We start from the raw sequence: 19,504 nt of genomic DNA, 5'->3' as shown, positions 1-19,504 counted from the left end.
AAGAGTGCTATACTTCCTCCAGCCAGTGGCCGTACCCTCCATCTTCCGATTGAGTTCAAAAAGAGGCTCGAAGCCAACTCCCCAATTGCATAATTCGAAAGTATAAGGAACATCCCAAGCCATAATCTATGAATTTCCGCTAATAGTAACCAGATACAAACAGTTTAAATTAAGATAACCAAATCATATCCGCCCTCGGATAACTTCGCGACAAGTTACTATCCACCGACACCTGACATAGAGGCTTCATCTTGATTAACATAATCCAGGCGACCACGAAGCTAAGTAATATAGGAATGGCGCCCACACTAGCAGCTACCCTCCAAAACGTCACAACATTAAAGTGATTCTTATCTCTGTAAAAAAACGCATTTTCGAAGTCCACATACTGACTTGATCCGCCCCTACACCAGCAGTTTTTGAGGACACCGCTGAACTGCGATTCAAGATTCAAATTAGCGACAATGGTACAGAACATGATGGGGATTCTAATATGAGAGGGCAATACGTACAGCGGCAAACAAGATAAAGAACAGGCAAAGAGTAGAGACCACACAGATGAGTATGCTGAATCCCTTCCTCCATCTATTAGGATTCCCAGGATTCCGTGACGGCCACGCATTGATCGCCCATGGAATGGTACTGAGAAGCCCATACAAAAGATACGATGCCGCTCTGCAGCCCACGCCCACGGTTGGAATACTGCACGAGAGCATCAGAGCCATGCCGATTTCCCACCAGACGAGGGTCAGAGAGACCAATGCACAGACATAATAAGAAAACGGTCGGGATTCGAGTCGTTCTTGAGTAAGTTTGGCAACGTTCGAATGTTCTGCGTGCAACAAACGGTGGCCCTCTAGTCCATCGCGGGTGTTAGTAGCGGTCATATTTGCGAGCTCTTTGCGCATGGCATAGGCGAACGCATCTGCAAGCCCGTTAAAGCCCATCTCTCTTCCCTGGCCTATGAAGTCTCCCAGGGGAAACATTGTCGAATTTGCTTCTTCCGGCCATCGCATGTTATCTTCGGCCCACCAGATAGGTTGGGTTGTGTGGGGATGTCCTACGTTATTACGCTCGGGACGAGGCTCGAAAGAGAGCCTGAGCGGCTGGAACGGTGGGTTCTCCCATTTCTTTACCGCTTCCACATTTGATATCCAGCGGATGAACAATATTCTAAAGAACGGATGCGTCTTGATTAGTCCAATGCGCCTGTCAATTTAAACGTTGGAGCCCAAGACTCACCTGCTTCGTTCAGCGGAGATCGGATTGCGATCAACGATAGCGAAAAGGAGCAGAATCGGCAACCAGCTAATAAGGATACCAACGGCGAGGGAATGCGTTGTCGTTCGATCCCCGATATTTCCAAAAGCCATGAAAACCGAGATAGCGTAGGCGACACAGAAAAGCGATATACTGAGGAAAGCCGGGCGTACGCCTAGACGCCGTAGCACTCGCAGTTGGGATGCCATTGCGTGTAGGAGTTCTCCAGTCCACTGTTGAACCTTTTCTTGCTTTTCGAGCTCGAGAGGATCTTCGTTGTGGTCTGAATCTGTTCACCTGACGTGGAAAGGCGTGATCAAGCCGTAAATCAAGATTTTCAGGAACTCGAGATCCATCTCGCGATGATATTTGTACTGGCTCATACAGGAGACAACGTAATATGCGTTCTTGCGGGCTTGTATCTGTGTCGGTGTCATATTCAACTGAGCTCCCGGATTTCCTGGGGGTTGCATCTCTATCAAATCCCCATCAAGTGCAGAAACCGCTTCGCTAGGTTCTCCAGCAGCATCTCGAGCGCATACCACATTCTGATATATACTAAACAGAATCGCCGATAGAGCAAGTTGTGGAGAGCCGATCCAGTTAACCAAAGCCAGCAACGTCCCCCTGACTCTCCCAGGCTGTTTATTGAAACACAACCTCCCATGGCTTTTATGAATCGAGTCAAAGGGGAACGCAGCCAGCAAAGCCAGAATCGGCAAGACCCAGTTGGAAATGATGCTCAAGCTCAAACCCACGTCGGATGACCAGTACCAATCTGGGGATTTTCCACAGATGGCGCGACAACCTATTTGTTAACCAAAAGCTGTACGATAGGAGTTCATCATCATACCTTCAGTTGTGACCGTCAAGAATTGACCTCTCGACGTCCTGGAAAACTCAGAATTCATACCCGTTACCACTCCATTATATATAATCCCCGAGCTTCGTATCGTCTCATTGTTATATGGTCCATAACTCTCCGTCCCGTTTAATATACGCTCAAGTCGAATCTTGCACTCATCGAATCTGTCGCCCTCAACCCTTTTCCACAGACTTGCTGCCGTCAAGAGATATACAATTAGAAGAGACATGTATACTTGGGCTACAGCAGACTTATATGAGATCAGGCTAGATTTCAAGAGAAAATTAGGTCTAAGAGCCATTTCATCTACTTATACGCCCACCAACTGAGCCAAGCCTATGATTTGTATAATGCATGTATCATAATATCGTACCGGTGCATAAGGCTGAGTAGAAAACAGCCACGTTCTAGGCTCCATCGACACCAAGTGAACGCGGAACTAACCGCTGGAGAGTCCATAGCCCCAGCACGCCAGCTGAAAGCAACATAATATCCAATCATCGAATATTCTGTCACGGTTGTTGCGTTCTTGCGCTCGAGCATCAATAAGGGAGGGAGGGTGTGGACGACGACGTAAAGTCAAGAGCAGCTTCCGTATCCCCGCAGCCATTCATCGAATAGGTAGCTAATAACACACATCATTCGTCAGCTTTATGGCTGTAGTCTAGGTACCAGTCGACCTTGACAAGCTAGCGCAATAAACGCTCAACATGGCTTCCATTCCAGCCTACGCAAGGCTCCGAACAAAACTTAGAAGTAATCCTCCTTAGAGAAATAGTTAAAGTAAGTAGTATTTCATGAACAACTTCATAGGCTTGCTAAAAAGAAATCTAATAATCCAGAACTATGAATTTTTTTAGTGACACCTCATCTCGGGACTCAGGGATAGACTTTATAAGTAGAATTTTCCATTCTATTTCTTAACTACATCCATACATAGTTACAAACAACTAACAACCAACCCTACATATCCCTCAATATAAACACCGACACCCAAAACACAGGCAGGTTGGAGAAAGAAGCAAGAATCCTCCCAACACACCAAAGCACACGCACATCCCAAAATGTCACTCCTGCCTAAGCATCTCCTCCTCAATCCCAAAATTACACAATAAATAGCAAATCACCCTCATCCATCCCCTCTCCTGAGTCCTCCTGCATCCTTTCACACATCCACCAAAACAGGCTTACAGAGCCTTTACCTCCATCCAAGCTCCTTATCCCTATGACAAAATGAAATTGGTGTGGTTAAATCCAAGGTGAGTTGTGTACCTCTAGACATTGCAATTAAAAGGAAAAATAACGGGGTGCGTTCGTTGCGTGTATTTGAAGCGTAGAAATCGTTGATGGTTCTTCGACCAATCGTCGATAGGAAAATTGTGACAGAAAAAAATTGATCAAAAGAAAATTGATTCGCGTTCGTAACGCGTATTGTGTAGAAGGATGTCCTTCTTCAAGTCTCGTCTCGATATAAAACCCAAGTTTTGGTATCTAACATCTCTTCCCGAGAACGCCGATAATAATATGAGGCTTGCCGCCCGACCCATGAACTCCAAACATAATCATTCAAAATCTGAATAGTAGCTTATGAATTTATCACTTCTGGCTGCTGTCTAACTGCCATAAGCCCTGTTGCACGTCTGTAGGCAAGTTGTGGTCGTTGTTCCTCGTCGTCTTCTTCTTCTTCTTCCTTCTCATGGTTATCCGGACGAGCACCATCTCGAAGTGGCGCTTGCGAAGGATAACTGAATGCCGTGTCATGCGGCCGCTTAACTCTTGTGGGTTCAGAAAGCGGTGGAGGCTGCGAACGCGGATAGTGAGGGTATGATGGGGGTTCAGATGGACGTATGTAATTTGGACTTGTGAATGACGGTGCAGTTGTCCTAACCGGTGGTAAGGGTCCCGATGGAGATCTCAATTCTTCGGAATATTGGTTCATCAAAGGCGCCTTGAGAGGCGGGAGAACGGGGTGTAAAGATGGACTAGGAGGGTGGTTATAGCCCTGGAATGATGGCCGATGTTGGTGGTTGCTATCGACTGCTGGATGAAATACGCTTGGTGGTGGTGGGGCTGAAGGCTGGGTAGGTGGGTAAGCAGCTGAGTGTCTCCTGTGAGGATCATCATATGTTTGCGATTGTTCTCTGTGAGGGGGTGGGTATGATGAGGAAGGATACGGCCTTTCCTGAGCGTATGGCTGAGCCGGTGACGGGGCAGGAGGTGGTGGACCGCGATATTGATGTTGAGCCGGAATATGATGTTGGACAGGCGGATGTGGGTGTTGTTGTGGAGGAGGAGGTGGTGGTGCAGCATGATAACTTGGCTGGCCTTGGTAGGGTTGTTGTTGTTGAGGTTGGTGCGGTGCTGGAGGAGGCACGAATTGAGGACCCGATGCATTATTGGGCTTCAACCATGACATCTTCTCTTGACCCGCCAATTCTTGCAGTGGTGGGGATGGTGAACCGCTGGGAGATCGGTAGGCGTCGAGTTGCTCGTGATAGCCGGAGGACATACGCCTTGCATCATCGCCAGTCAGGCTGTTGGATCGCTCCCGTGAATATGGCTCCTGGGGCTGTTCGATATGGCGATTGGGTCTTGCGTACATGTCATGCGCTTGACTTCCATTGAATTCCTCTTCAGCTTTGTCTCTTCTTCTCATGCGAACATCACGACGAATTCGAACTCGACAACCTTGCTCGGCGACCGTTCGACTAAGCGTAGTGCTCTCTGCTAGACCGGGGAACTTCTTCGCACTGAATACTGTGAATGGTTGGGACTTGACGGTCAAGCGCCAGTGAAAGGAGTGAGCAGGCAGCTCATTCTCAGGCATTGCTGGCCCAGGACTCTTGGAAGGCTCGGCATCCATATCCTTGGCTTCTTTGGTTTGTTCGTACAAGTTGAAACTCAAGTTATAATAACCTTCATGGCGAACGGATAAATCTGGAAAGATGAAGTAGCCAGCTTCATGTGGTCGATCTAAGTAGGCCATACCGGATACTGGCATGCCAGTGAGGACTGGAATTTGCGATGGAGCTGGGTGCACACGACCATGAGCGATCTGCCTGACCGACTCTAGTGTCGCAAACAGGAAGAAGTTGGCGTCGTAGGCAAAGGTAATATCATTTTCGGCATTCTCCCCTTCCATGATACGCAATTGCACGACAGGTGGAGGATCAACCGGTCTTCGATCGGCGGAAGCTGTAGAGGATTAGCAGAAAGCATTAATAATGGTGTCTCTCACGACGTACACTTTGCACCGGAGCCACATGCGCGTGCGCGTTCTGGCTGTTGAATAACATTGATAAAATATGTCAATTTTCTCGAAGGATTGCGCGGGTCTCCTGGAATACCACGAGTCGTACGAGTGATGCTCTGGCCCGCAGGCTGAACCTGAGCTGGAGTCGCCATTGCGAAGAATGGAGTTGTTTCGTGCTGCGCGTCAATGCAATGATCACGGGGCGGTGATAACTACTGTTGTTGGCGACGAGGTCGTGGTGGTGTCTATTCCAACTGTCAGCTCAGTCCTTGACCAGCCCCAGAGGCCTCGTTCCCGATAGCCCGTTCGTTGGGATTATGTCTGGGAACTGCAAGCGACGTTAGGGAATGCTCACAAGTATGCCCACGAATGCGAAGAAACGAATTATCGTGCGATGTGCGATCGAGTTTCTGAATTATACGGCGTTCGAATACTGGAGCGATGCAAGCTGGTATTCGGAAATAGTTGTTCTGTCGGAGTGTCCGTACTGTCGGAATGGTCTACAGCTGTCGATAGAGTCCGGCGGATAGTTTTATTGTTTCGAAGGATACAAAACTCTCTGTCGACGTCGCTCGAGCGACGAGATCCTCTCGAGTCCGGGACTTGGTTGATGTTGGAGAGGTCGACGCAACATTCGAGAGGAGAGAGAGAGTGTGGGTGGAATTGGAAGCAGGATCAGGTCGGGACGATACTTCGCTTCTCCAGTACCACCCTGCGGGTCCAGTAGCAGCCCGTGCGGCAGCCAGAATCAGCCTTGACTTGACTCCCCAATCTGGGATGGCGAGGTGGTCTTAGCAGAAAAGGGCGGGAATAGTGAAAAAGGCTGGGAGACTAGAAAACGGTGTTGAAAGCGGCATCCGTTCTTCAGAGCAGTATTTCACATACACGCCTCAATCATCACAATCACATAGTCTTATTTACATCACGACTTCCCGAAGGAAATGACAATGAGCATAGCATAGCTGTACAAGATTGAGGCTTCTATTGCTCGACGCTTGACTTGCAATTACGTCTATCTAGTTTGACAAGAGGTATACATTGGGGACCTGTGTTAGCAAGATGAATCAAGTGGCAGTCGCAGCACGATATTTCTGAATTAAATTGACACAATGCTCAGATATCTACTGTTTATTTCTCTCTTGTTATCAGTAAAGTAGTTATTTCCAAACTTTTCTTGACAGTCTACCACTTATTCAATCTTCACTTAGTCGCACAAGAAGTTAATGCCGCTCTCACAACTGACATCTAAATACCCCTCGGTACCCAATCAAACCCCACTCTCCTCTTTCCAACCTGCACGAGGCTAATCCCACCCCCTCCTCCACTCCCACACCCTTTTCTTCCCTTTCTGACCCATGGAAGTTGGAACCACATTTGCTCTGACCGTCAACCCATCAGGTGGTTTCTCCGTGATGACTAGCAGGGCCTCTTCACCCGAAGTTCCTCTGTGGCATTCCACTCACAACCCTGGAGGCTTTCCCATTTCGAACCCCAGCAACATTACCGCACATCCCACACCAAAGGGCGGCAAGCACCAGCATTGCTGCATCTTTGCCGCATGGAATCATTCCCGCTTGCCTGAATGAGAGTGTGCTCCGCGAGTGAGGATGAAGAGACCTGGAAGACGTTTTGCTGCTCCTAAGCGATGTGAAGAATAAGGTTCTGGGCTTTGAAGGCATCACGAAAGCCAGGTGCGTTTGAAGAATACTAACTTCAACACCAAAGACCGGTGTATCAAAGCTAACATTCTAGTCTTCACCGGTGGTAAGCACCTCAAGCGCTGCGCTCTACCCACATGCGCAGGTGTGAGCACGGATCCAATAGCATCACAAGCCAGTTCTGTCACCAAAAACGCCATGCCACGAGTCGCTCCCCAGGAAACGTGTGACAGAGTTCAGTCAAATGCGATACGCAACCTCCGTACAACTCGAAATCATACCGACTACGTTGTTTGTAGAACCTATCATACGAGTTCTGGGTCGATAGCTACGAGTGTCATCGAACACGATAATAAATAGGGGGCCAAATGTCGAGGCTTTTCGAGTTTGGGAAACACCAACATTTCCAACCGCTCTCCCGCAGCGAGAGTTACCACTTACGGGTGCATTGTTGGTGAGATACCAAACCAACTTGTCATTCAACGAAAGTTACTGCTTCTGGATGATTTGTTGGTTGCATAGGTCCCAAACAAACTGATGCCACACCACTGGGTGTTCGAGCAGTAAATGCGTGCAGGAACCAACACCAACCTTCGCGATACTTCGTACAAATCGAGACCAACAATGCCGGCATCGAGGTTCTAAACCAAGGGCCGTGCTGTCATTCATAAAAATGTGCACCTTACGACCGGATTCCTGGTTTCCTTATTTGTGCAAATCAGTGCACTGGGTGCTCAATGCGTATGATCTCGGGAGGAGGGTTCTAGGATTGAAGTTTTTGAAACGAAATTGAAATTCGGGATGGATGATCGTCTCAATTGTTTTTGGGGATGCGAGCCGAACCTCGGGAGTGAAATTGACAAAAACAGCACCTGTGTCTTCTAAGAAATCAAATCCAGCGGACGCGCGGTAAAAAGGGAATCTCCTCGGTAGTGAGGTAAGTCCTTAAATAAATCCGTACAGCATGTACGAGTATGCGCACAGCAAGCTGCAAGAAGCATGTAGTTTAATATAAGAATATGAGGTACTCGTAAGCTGGATCCCAAGGTAGTATCTTACTTGCAGTTACCTTCTCACTTACCACTTTCTAGATCAACTCTACTGAGTACATCAAATCTTGATTCTTCCAAGGTCATTTTCGAAACACCATTATTCATGTGCACTTGAGTCTAGAATCTTAGGAGCCACATCGAAACAAATACCCTGCAGTTAAGTATATATCTACCGAACTATCCTAGTCACCAAAACCACAGGGTGCATCACATCGGTCCTTTACCCTTCTCCCCATCCCCTTCACAATCCTCCAAGCCCAAAGCTCTGGTCTTGCAATTTCGCAAAGCCGGGAGGATTCGATATCTAATCCCACTCCCGAATCCCGACGTCCAAACCTCCACGTTTATCTGTTTATCTGTTTATCTGTGATCATCATTTGCGATAAACATCTCTCGCAAGCTCACCCTATCTAAGAATTTCTGATATCAAACTGGTAATTTCGGCATCGGAGTGGACTCTGCGGAGTGGGAAAATGGATCTTGAAGATCAAGGTCCCTACGGATCAGTGTATCGGAGAGTTTAGGGGCAAGCGAAAGCCTAAAGAGCACTTGCACTGCGATGACGGGCTGGTCCGTTGAGGTTTGTTTGCATCGCCCCGCATGGCTGGACGTTGACATCGCGAGAACGAGGGAATCACGACGAGATTCACACATCAATATAAAATACAGAACAAACGCGTCTCTCGAAGCGCGATGAGTACAAGGCTCTCAAGGGTTTTGAGGTTTTGATTCTAGATCACCTCCACGTTGTCGCCAATCCAGAGTTTTTCTTTTTCTTCCTCCCTCGCATCTCGCATATGCAATGCACGAGACTGGCGCACCACTTGAAGCCCTCGTGAGCATGTAAGTGGTTCAAGTCAGTAACAAGGAAAGTTACCTACGAAAGTGACAAGACAAGTAAGTGACAAGTCTGGATTCAAGATTCGATAGCTCAAGTTATTTGGCTTTCTAACGGCTTTGGAGCGTGTGGACCACGTTTTTTCTCGGTAGTGGTGAAGTAAGGGATGATCACGGGTGAGGGAGGGGAGAAATGGAAAGAATAGAGGTGGCAAGTAGGATGTTCAGTTTGTACCTCAAGATCATCATTCTTGTATCCAAGCATCCACACACACAAACACCAGCAGTGTTCAACCTGCTGTACTCGGTACAACGGTAACACAGCCCGCAGCTGCTGGTCTCCCACACCACCAACTCCCAAATCCACGCACACCAATAAAGCGCCTTTCACGCTCCCAAACCAACACATTTTGTCGGCCGCTCGAAATCCCAGTGGAAACGCAGTGGGAAATTCGGATTTCGCGTCAGCCTCCACCAACAGTTCGCTTGAACCGGCTATGACCAGGAATACACTTACCAGAACAACTTTCAGGTTGCAACTCATTGGATGGTCACGAACCAGGACACGACAGTCTTTGGGTTTCTAACGGCCAATGGCCATGTGAGGGGTGGTGGTGTGCATATGTGGGCGGGGTGTGGGTGACGAATAGGATGGGGTTGGAGGGGTGCGGGGGGCTGGTGAGAAGCGCTCCGGTTAGTGGGGTGTGGAAGTTGGGCTGCCGTGTTTGGCAGGTTGGTTTTCTGGTGTGGTAGGTTTTTGGTGTATATGTGGTAGCAGGTAAGAGTGATAAGTGGTGAGTAAGTATGGTAAGGAATTACGGTTCTTAGAAGCCGGGTGATCAATGTCGGTAGAGGTGTGTCGGGAGGGTTTGAATTCATGCGGATCTGCGAGGGTGCGAGGGAGCGTGGTTGGATGGGATCAGTTGATAGGTGAGAGTCTGTCGTGAGTGCTGCAAGCAAAGCGGTCTTGTGGTGGATGCAGTAAGTGGTGGTGGATACACGATGCTTCTTGGATCAAGTTGTCGGAATACTGGGTATTTCGTCTACTGTTTCAGCAAGTAGAATGCCCGTCTGAGTTGACAAGTCGTCCCGAGCTCTCTCTCTATACTGTGTCCTCTGAGAGACCGTTTGGAGTTGTAGGTCACATGGACATGTAGTATAGATATTTGGTGGAACGAATATCACTATTTATTCCAACCCCGTAGGGTAGGAGGCCTAGCAGCGAGAATGACCAAACAAGTCTCCCTAAATATCAGAAGACCATTCAGACGTAAGATTCCTAGTCTACTGAACATCTACTCTAATCAATAGAAACATCATCCACGGTGCTCTATCTTGTAGCCGCAGAATAAATAGCAGGCGAAAGGCGCCATTTGCTCGATCTACTTATCAGACTATTATGTATTTCGTCAATGATATTTTAAAAACAGGAAGACATTCCAGACTTTGTCCAAGCCTTACTTACCATGTATGGGTTAAAATAATCACTCACAGCTCACTGCCACTTACATCCTCTCATGCGAATCCGATATCGACATTTAAATCAAACAACAAACATCTTGTATCTCAATTCCTTTTTTTGATTATACTCTAAATAAGTTCAAACTGTGATGATCTATCAGTAATTATTTTCACTTTTTTCTGTATACTGCCAGCGTCGGTGGTAAATAGCGGTGTATTCACGATTTACTTAGACATCTCGTGGATTGGTTGGGTTGGCTTTAAGTAGAGTATAGAAATCGTCGAAATGAGTTTGAGTAGTATGACTACGCTAATAACAAGAAGAAGTAATATTTAAATATATCATCTGGGTCTAGACTTTCGCTTCATATCTTTATGGGGCTGCTCATTGTAAAATCACTCAGTACTCACTTCCCAACTTCCTTGTGTACTAATACATTCTATTACAACAATTTTCACTTCTCTACTTTTGAGTAACTTGCTCAGAGGCAAACTCGTAGAGTATAGAGGAAGAGGAGCCGGAAAATCCTAAAGTTAAAACACTCTTGTTTTATCTGTCATATTTACTAAGAATCCGGGTTGAAAAAAAAAAGTATTTTGGCAGTTTGCATGAATGATAAAGTCCCTCGAGTCTCAACTGCCACTCACATTGTCCACCGGGAGAGTGTAACATAGACAATTTTCTAGTCACATCTTAATAATCCTTAGATGAGGTCGTTCTGATTCAATTCGAGAAATCAATTGTCAGGAAACTACAAGTCACTGATCAGATCAAGTTAGGATTCAACGACACGACAATCCGAATTGATTTTTCAAAATCCCATTGGTAGAAAAGAATGGTAAACCATAAGACCATCATTCCAAGAACGATACTCCATTTCAAACATCTCATCAGCGCAAAATCCTCGCCGCAAATACCGGGTAAACTCCTCAAGTACAAGTACAAACGTGTGCCTAAAACGGCAGACCGACACCCCTCAAATGTCATCTAAGCATCCCAACGCCCCTACCCATAGTACCTGCAGTGTTCATCCCCAGCACTGACATTTTAATATCCCAGACTCGACCAACGAGTTCGCAGCACTGAACACTAAATCTGTAACGCCAAATCATAGCTGCGTCCCCGTTATGGTGTGACCCGAGAAGCAAGACCGCGGAATGAAGCTTCCACCGCCTTGCATCTAATCGAGTGGACACCCGCCCGCAGCCGATTTCAGCTCAGCTTTAGGAAATGTGATTGAGAGTTTGCATCTTATCCGAAACGTATTTGATATTGAGCTTCAAGTCGCGGGCGCGGGAGGAGACATATGAGCTGGTGTCGTCGAAGTAGTAGGTGCTGCCGCGGGTGTGTTCACTGCAGAAGTCATCCTCGAAGCAGTAGAACTGGGGATCCAACCTATTTGCTCTATGGGCCAACGAATCCACAATCGATGGTCTTCATCGAGAGCGTCCCAGATTTGCTTGAGGAGGTGAACGGCTGCTCCTTGGATCCACCACTTATGATCTAGGGCCTTGAGCATCACACAGAAATAAGCGAATATTGCTATAGCTTCTTGACAGTGGTCGCGGATGAGATCCAGATAGCCGTTGTTGACTCGGAAGAGCCAAATGAAGATATCGCCAAAGTCATTCGAGGTCCTATTTGCATTGTTGTAGAATAATGCAAAAGATTTGCGGAGCTCTTCGATGGCTTTCATGCAGAGGTCGTAGCTCTCAGGCGGTAGTTTCGAATAAGCCATCTGGCTACGCAAATCCTGTGTGGGGTCCTGGTCGGGGGGGAAGTCGTAAGCAGCTTGCTCACGCAGGTCGGCTCTAATGGCACCAAGTCGAAACGTCGGACCAAGAGATCCTGCGTGGAGTTGCTCGTGAGTTTGGCTCAGGATAGCAGATGCTCCTCTGACGAGGTCTAGCCAGCTTGCTCCTATTGAATTTCCAATCAATAAGAAGTCATCGGTTTGGTGAGCTGTAGCAAGGGTCCAGAATAGAGGAAAGTTAGAGAATATCCAGATTGCCTCGCAATTTGTTTCATCGATCTTGGAAAGCAGTGCGGACGCTGTTTGGAGACCGCTTTGGTAATGCATCATGGCTTGACTCATATAATAGTCACTCTTGTCCGGTACAAAACGGGCTATGTGTAGTGCCGATATGGCGAGAATTCCACGCATCACGAAGTCGTATTGGAAACCTAGCTGAGGAACAGTGATCTTCCACATGTCTTTAAGACGTGCGTCCTCGTAGAGTGTGAGGCAGGTCGACGTGCAGAAATTGTGCAAAAGTTCCAGATCGATCATATTCAGATCCGGTGGGTGGGCGCTGGGCAGCTGGTTCGACAACGGACTCGGTCCATGACTTGGTAGCTCTCCAGGAGTGGTAGCGGAAGGCGTAGGTGGTTGAGACAGACCAGGACTGGTCGTACTGCCAACGGCGGGACTCAGATAATCGCATGGTACAGAATGCTTGACACAATTTGTACATTGTGGCCGCTGTTCGTCACACTATGAAAAGATCAGCCTTGATTTAAAAGTACAGTCGAAAGTCGATGTAGAAGAGGTTGGACAAGCTTCGAGGGGGACTCGACTTGATCGCCGTCACATGATGCTTGACGCAGGATGTGGATGTTCCCTCCCATCCGAATGCGAATGCGAGTTCGTCTTCGGTAACTTAACCTATGAAGTGATATCAAAGATCTTGAGTAACGAAAACAATAAGTACCTTGATCTTCCTCTGCTTACATGTTTTGCAACCCGTCCTCGTTTTCCGGTGCGGTTTTCGACTTCCCGGCTTCATTTTTTCCATGGCGTAGGTATAGCCGTTGGATTCTTTAACACTCTTTGATGTGCAGCAGCAAATTCTGGCCGCGTCACTGCCAAGTTGTGTTTATCAGCTTCACGGATGGTTGCCAAATCAACGGGAAGGCTGATACTGGCACTTCAGTGTATGACGATTTTTTGAGGCTCTGCTGTTTGTTGAGTTGGGATGGGAAGTCTGGTGGTCGGTTGTTACCCACTTGGGCACCTCGGATGAACGAAAATAGCTCGTACGCTAAGTGCGAGATGCGAGTCCGAGATATGTACGAGCACGTGATGAGAGATATACCACCCAATTACTGTCGGGGTTGGTTGGCTCACGATACGGTAAATATTAAGTTATGAGATAGAGTTTCAAAAATTTGCACAGTCTGAAAAGATATCAATTACCTATCATTTTCTCATAAAACGACGGAGTTTGTTGCTGGGTCAAGTTTATCGACTAAATTAAGTGTCTTGACTCGTCTCGATTCCCACTTATCACAGGCTTAGCGAGCTCGCATCCTTCCTCGGACTCGTATAAAAGGATTTAAAGCTCGCATATTACTCGTAACTCGCATCTTTTTCGTAACATTCGTAGCTACTCGCATTGCTAATCTATCAAGGTTCTGTCTCCCAGTTAAGTATCTGTCTTTCCTTCGTTTTCTTCTTGTTTTCGCAATCAATCCTTCATTGCCGAGTATTTGTGCCAGATCTCCAGCTACACGTCCTCCAAAGCCTCACTCCCTTACACATTGAACACCTTCAAGATGTCAATCCAAGGAGAGAAATACGTTCTCTATCATTACAATCCATCTCTTGCAGCGGCGGCTGCTTTCGCGGCAGTTTTTGGAATTTCAGCGATCCTTCATGCAACCCAAATGAGTCTGAGACGAACGTGGTACTTTATTCCGTTCGTCATTGGTGGTCTCTGTATGTAATTCCTTCATCTCCAGTCCTTTCATGGCTGACAGATCTCTCTTTAGTTGAAACCATCGGTTACTCAGCTCGCGCTGTTAACGGAAATCAATCTCCAGACTGGTCGGTTACAGCTTACGCGATCCAAAGTCTCATGCTCCTCCTCGCACCAACCTTATTCGCCGCCTCGATTTATATGATTTTGGCACGGATTGTGAAACTGACCGATGGCGAGGAACACTCGGTCATCCGTGTCAAATGGCTTACTCCAACTTTCGTGACCGGAGATGTTCTGTCCTTTCTTGTACAATCTGGAGGTGGCGGTTTGATGGTGCAAGCCAAAACCCAAAAGAAGCTCGACACAGCGCAAAACATGATCACCGGCGGACTCGGAATCCAAGTCGTATTCTTTGTTTTCTTCATGATCGTAACGGTTCTCTTCCACATCCGCATGCGCAAAGCACCATCACTTCGATCCCAGTCCCTTAGCGTCCCTTGGGAACAGTACATCTACGTTCTCTACGCTGCATCCATTCTCATCCTCATCCGAAGTGTTTTCAGAATTGCCGAATACGTGGGTGGATCTGATGGTGTGTTACTGAGCAAGGAGATGTATCTTTACATCTTTGATGCGGCTCTCATGTTCTTGACAATGGTTCTCTTCAACTTGAGACATCCAAGCCATATTATTGCTGGCAAGAAAGACCTGGAAAGAGAGGCAGAAAGCGCTGGAAGTAACTACCCGATGCAGGATACCGTGGACAGAACTAGCGTTAGGGTTGAGCAAAAGCGATAAAGGGTTTCAGTGACAAGGATACATTTCTCCAGATACGGGGCCAACAATTTGATGAACAAATGGAGCATCGGCGTTTAAGGAATAGCGGATGACGCGTTGGCAAATTTTCGACAGGCAAACAAGAGTGACATAGTTACATGTATTTTGACGGCGTTTCAACAAAGGCATGAAGCAAACATGGGTTTCGTTTGTCTTTTTTAGGTCTCCTTCACGTAGTTGGACCAACATCTCTTTTTGAAGGCATAGTTCGTCACAATAGAATTAGAGCATCCACAGTTGTACTTGATCATGAACTGAAATTACCTCAAAGGTCATGCTCTGTGTGTCCTCAATGAAAATGTTCTTGCGGATTGTGAGATGTATTGTGAAGCTGCCTTATTTCCTTATGTCTAGTTAGGTATGAGCGCCGTGTCGGTTAATTTTGAAAGCATTGCCGATTAATTTCTTTAATGTTCCTCACTTTCTTTGCCTCATTCTTTTGACTGCCATTTGTTTGCCCACCGCCAGTGTAACTATCCTCAAAGTTCTGAAAGCTTAGATTCTCGCTTAAACCCCCTTTTTAGAAGCGAAAATCCAAGCTCCGCAGTGCTTTGTGAAGAGCAGATGATGAACACTACACGCAACATATCCTTAGACAGCGCAATGAGAACTAAAACAAGTAATAGATAATGCACGTCTGCTTGTGTTTGCAGTTATTTAGGTCTGGTTAAAGAAAATGCCCATGAAGTCGACCCCTTGCTGTTGCACACAATGATTCTTCGTCTTTGTTTGAATTCAAAACACTTCATGATAGTCAGCTGTGAATCTACTGAACGGAAATAAATACTCCACTCACGCTATGGAGATACCCTTAGGACATAGACTAACTTATTGACCTTCAAACATGGCTCCTGTCCTCCGCAGTTCCCAAAACATCGAAACGGCATTCTTCCAAACTAGGCCAATGACCGAGGCTGAAAAAGCTGATGCAGCTCGCAAGAGAGAAGTAAGATGCCGAGATATTCTCTTAAAGGGTCCAATCGAAGAACTCTCGCAACGAACACAAAATAGATATAAGAGGTACTGGAAGGCTGTAGATATCTTAGCGGAAGGGTATGTCAAATTCCCGGGATTAATTGGTCGAGTGGCCTTATTTGTTGACACAATTCGCGAACTAGTAACGGAATAGTTGCGCTTTGGACATATACCGGCAGTGATTATTACCGCATAAGCTTGCCGCGTCAGGTGGTTGTCAAACAGATGGTAGACTACCGGAAACATCAACCCCACATCGAAGAATTGGATGTTGGAGCTAGAATACATGCGCATCTCAATGCTCAGAGTTCATCCCATATAGTTCAACTGCCATCAAAAGGGAACCAGCTTACGGATAAGACGCTCAGGGAAATGGGAGTAAGAAACGATTCGTACTGGCTACGTCACATCCATAGAATCATCACCGAATACTGCGAACTGGGAGATCTGAGCGATCTCATTTTGAGGCGCCTAGAAATGTAAGTTCTGAGTGTGGGCTTGAAAAAGTCATGATTTTGAAGAAGAGCATCTTATTAATTTCGTGCCAGAGAGAATGAGGCCGATCAGAAGTTTCAAGAACGAACACTGTGGCATTTTTTCGATTGTATGGTTGATGCCATATCGGTCCTAAATGAAGTCTTCGAGTATGCATATGATCGAGCAACCCAAAAAGCTGTGCGGCCTGCAGTTGCTTATTCTGTGTGGTATCCATATGTGCACTTGGACGCAAAGCTTCGCAACTGTAAGTGACGAAGTGTTAGACTTAATGAGTTGAGAAGTTTAATCTGAGACATAGGGTTCGTAAAAATTGATCCGACTACACTTTCGAATCCTGCTATGCCTGTCCTCAAAGTAAGTTAGTACCTATCATATTGTTAATGACTGAGCATTTAACTATCTCAGCTTGGCGACTTCGGCTTTACTGGAGAGCTAGTTCCAGATCTACAGCAGAATTTGAATAGCGATTACGTTCTGTCTTGGAGAAATAATTTCAGCAGGCGTGGGACACCGGGATTTTTTACGCCAGTATGTTTTGACCTTATTCAAAATAAGGATTTCATTCATTTACAATCAAACTCTAGGAGCAATTTTTGTGACCATATAACAATCCGCAATGGACCGCACAAGCAAAACAGCACGCCAATTCTGGGGATGACGGTATTGTTGGAAAATTTGGACCGGCAACCAACGTATGGGCGCTCGGCTTGAACATGGTCCTCCTCGCAGAACTCAAAGAAGCACATGAAGATGGGGCGCATAATAGCCAGGGTATCCGGACCACTGGTCTGGAAAAGGCAAATCCTGAACCTATATTGCCCAACTTCCAGATAGATGGTAGACAAGCTGATGGTAGGACTTATTGCTTGTCTCTGCGGGACGAGGCATATAGTGATGAACTGAAGGACTTGATCTTCCAATGTTTGTACGAGAAACCAGCTCTTCGACCAACTTGCCAAGAGACCAAACAAAGAATCGGCCTGGCCTTGGATCGAATCTACCCCAAAGAAGGACCCAAACAGTTACCTGAGCATTTAGACAGCATCGGAGGCTGACTTGGGATTTGCATAAATCGCTTTGTTACTTATAGCACTAGATAAGAAGTTGAGGTGTTTTCTACGCAAAGTAGCAAGTAGATCGCGTGCGCAAAAAAACGGTCATAGTTACTCTTTCAGCACCAAATGTTCCTTGTACGAATTTAGTTAGCATATGTTGTGAGAAGATGGTGCCCAGCATTCTGATTGCACTAGACAACTCTTGCTTTACAACCAAATATGAACCAGATTTACGTATCTACATCTAGTAGAATTGCTTCTATGAATCATAATTCAACTACATCTCATCTTACTTTCCTCTAACCTCAAAAGATTTAACTGCTTCGAAAATGCCTTTGTACCCGCAATTGAACTCCAAGTTCTTCAGTACTCTCTGTCCTATGCCAGTAGTTGAGTGGGACTTGCGAGTTTCGGCTAACACCTCTGCTGTTCGAGCTTTGCGTATGGTCCCGATTGTTTTGAGGATATCTTGGACCTCTTCGCTACGTGTTCCCGGTGCAAACAGTCGAAAACTCTCGGCGTCTTCAATACACATATTCGCTCCTTGGCCTTGCATTGGTGTCATGGCGTGAGCAGCATCTCCAATTAAAATCGCACGACCTCGGGTCCATGTTGGGATGGGGTCGAGGTCTTGCAACTCCCAAACTTTCACTTCGCTAGCCGCACTTTGTATGTTAGTGTAAGATGTTATGGAAGAGGTAGAAAGCACTCACCCGAGAATCTTTACGAGGGACTTATGAAAGTCACCAAATAGTTCGACCACTGTAGCAGAATCTCCAGCTGCATACCATGACTCCGTGGCAGGCTTCGTAGAATCCTCTGTTTTAATAATGCAGGAGAGATTGAACATTGTTTGATCACGAATAGGATATGCGGTTACCATACGAGAAGTGCCATCCGCAGCATGCAGCAGAGACGAACGGTTCTGGCAAGTACTGGGCTCCCACCAGTGAGGAAGAGGGATGTCTCCAAGAGCTGTTTTGGCATCTTCCGTGGATACTGCTATGCGGTAACAGGTAAGTCCTGTCTTTTTCGTAGTGGATTGATCATTGTTAAGAACAATGTTGCGAAGCTTCGAATGCACACCGTCAGCAACTGGGTTTGAGTTAGCGTTTTCCTTCTAACTAAAGAGACATAATGTTGCTCTTGGTTACTCACTAATCACAACATCCGCAGTCATTGTTGACCCATCACTGAGCGTGACAGTACCACTTTCAGGATCCAGACCTATCACTGAGACGCCGAAAACAACTTTTGCTGGGTCACCTTCAATACCAAGGCTATCGGAAGCGGTTGTTGCCAATCGCAGAAGCTCGTCTCTGAAATCAGATCGTTTCTGAGACATGTATTCTGCGCCGAATTGAGCTTTCAAATTTAGAGCAACGTCTTCTGTGACATTGTCTTGCTTGTTGTAGAAGCGTATCCCGTGGATTGGAACAGCACCGACACGTTCAGGTTCGTATCCTAGAGACTGGAGGATATTGTGCCCGTTCGGAGCGATCATAATGCCTTGACCGCCAGTGGCAATCCTTTCATCGCCACGTTCATAAACAGTAACATTGTGATGCTCTCGGAGAACGCGTGCCGCAGTCAATCCAGCTAGACCTGAGCCTACGATTATGACCTGGAGCATTTTGCCGTACTTGTGGTTTCGCGGGAAGTAACTTTTGGTTGTTCTTTCAAATTTAAAAACAAAAAGACACAGGACGATTTTTGTATCTTAAAAACAAAAAAGTACAGGATAATGAAGATACTTTCGTAAACTGACCTGGCTTTAGCAAGTCTATATACTCTCTTTCGATTTTTGAGACAAAGGCCATATCCGATAGCTCCGCGTCAAGCACGCAGCTTGACAACGAGGTGGGAAATCAACACACTAGTCATATATTTTTGTAGAACGAAAATAACAAATCAAAGTCGTTGTTCGCAAGTACCCTAGAACCATGGAAGCTATAGATCACCGTTAACTCCGAAGATTCGATCCACAATTAAGGGGGCTTAAGACAGGAAGCACACCGTACTTCGTAGATGATCGGATATCCGCATTTCGC

General features: G+C 46.5%; 6 protein-coding genes across 6 annotated transcripts; 2 read left to right on the top strand and 4 right to left on the bottom strand.

The window, feature by feature from the left end:
* Positions 1-169: 169 nt before the first annotated feature.
* GLAREA_03863 (uncharacterized protein) lies at positions 170-2,354 on the bottom strand (the record flags this gene model as incomplete). Its single annotated transcript, XM_008084116.1, has 5 exons — positions 170-436; positions 513-1,173; positions 1,243-1,543; positions 1,646-2,068; positions 2,114-2,354. 5 exons carry the CDS (start codon positions 2,352-2,354, stop codon positions 170-172), a joined length of 1,893 nt encoding a protein of 630 aa, XP_008082307.1.
* Positions 2,355-3,710: 1,356 nt separating this feature from the next.
* On the bottom strand, positions 3,711-5,530 carry GLAREA_03862 (uncharacterized protein; the record flags this gene model as incomplete). Its single annotated transcript, XM_008084115.1, has 2 exons — positions 3,711-5,320; positions 5,371-5,530. The coding sequence occupies 2 exons, from the start codon at positions 5,528-5,530 to the stop codon at positions 3,711-3,713; spliced, it is 1,770 nt and encodes a 589-aa protein (XP_008082306.1).
* Positions 5,531-11,666: 6,136 nt separating this feature from the next.
* Positions 11,667-13,173, bottom strand: GLAREA_03861 (Zn2/Cys6 DNA-binding protein; the record flags this gene model as incomplete). The annotated part of the gene is made up of 2 exons (XM_008084114.1): positions 11,667-12,881; positions 13,099-13,173. 2 exons carry the CDS (start codon positions 13,171-13,173, stop codon positions 11,667-11,669), a joined length of 1,290 nt encoding a protein of 429 aa, XP_008082305.1.
* Positions 13,174-13,942: 769 nt separating this feature from the next.
* GLAREA_03860 (uncharacterized protein) lies at positions 13,943-14,886 on the top strand (the record flags this gene model as incomplete). The annotated part of the gene is made up of 2 exons (XM_008084113.1): positions 13,943-14,105; positions 14,159-14,886. 2 exons carry the CDS (start codon positions 13,943-13,945, stop codon positions 14,884-14,886), a joined length of 891 nt encoding a protein of 296 aa, XP_008082304.1.
* An 883-nt stretch (positions 14,887-15,769) lies between these two features.
* GLAREA_03859 (Protein kinase-like (PK-like)) lies at positions 15,770-17,453 on the top strand (the record flags this gene model as incomplete). Its single annotated transcript, XM_008084112.1, has 6 exons — positions 15,770-15,978; positions 16,044-16,379; positions 16,449-16,642; positions 16,697-16,752; positions 16,804-16,926; positions 17,037-17,453. 6 exons carry the CDS (start codon positions 15,770-15,772, stop codon positions 17,451-17,453), a joined length of 1,335 nt encoding a protein of 444 aa, XP_008082303.1.
* A 289-nt stretch (positions 17,454-17,742) lies between these two features.
* Positions 17,743-19,086, bottom strand: GLAREA_03858 (FAD/NAD(P)-binding protein; the record flags this gene model as incomplete). The annotated part of the gene is made up of 3 exons (XM_008084111.1): positions 17,743-18,118; positions 18,167-18,548; positions 18,612-19,086. The coding sequence occupies 3 exons, from the start codon at positions 19,084-19,086 to the stop codon at positions 17,743-17,745; spliced, it is 1,233 nt and encodes a 410-aa protein (XP_008082302.1).
* Positions 19,087-19,504: the final 418 nt, after the last annotated feature.

The sequence above is a fragment of the Glarea lozoyensis genome (genome assembly GCF_000409485.1).
Source record: "Glarea lozoyensis ATCC 20868 chromosome Unknown GLAREA2, whole genome shotgun sequence".
In the NCBI taxonomy this organism is placed as follows: Eukaryota; Fungi; Ascomycota; class Leotiomycetes; order Helotiales; family Helotiaceae; genus Glarea; species Glarea lozoyensis.
This window is presented reverse-complemented; position numbering and strand designations above follow the sequence as displayed.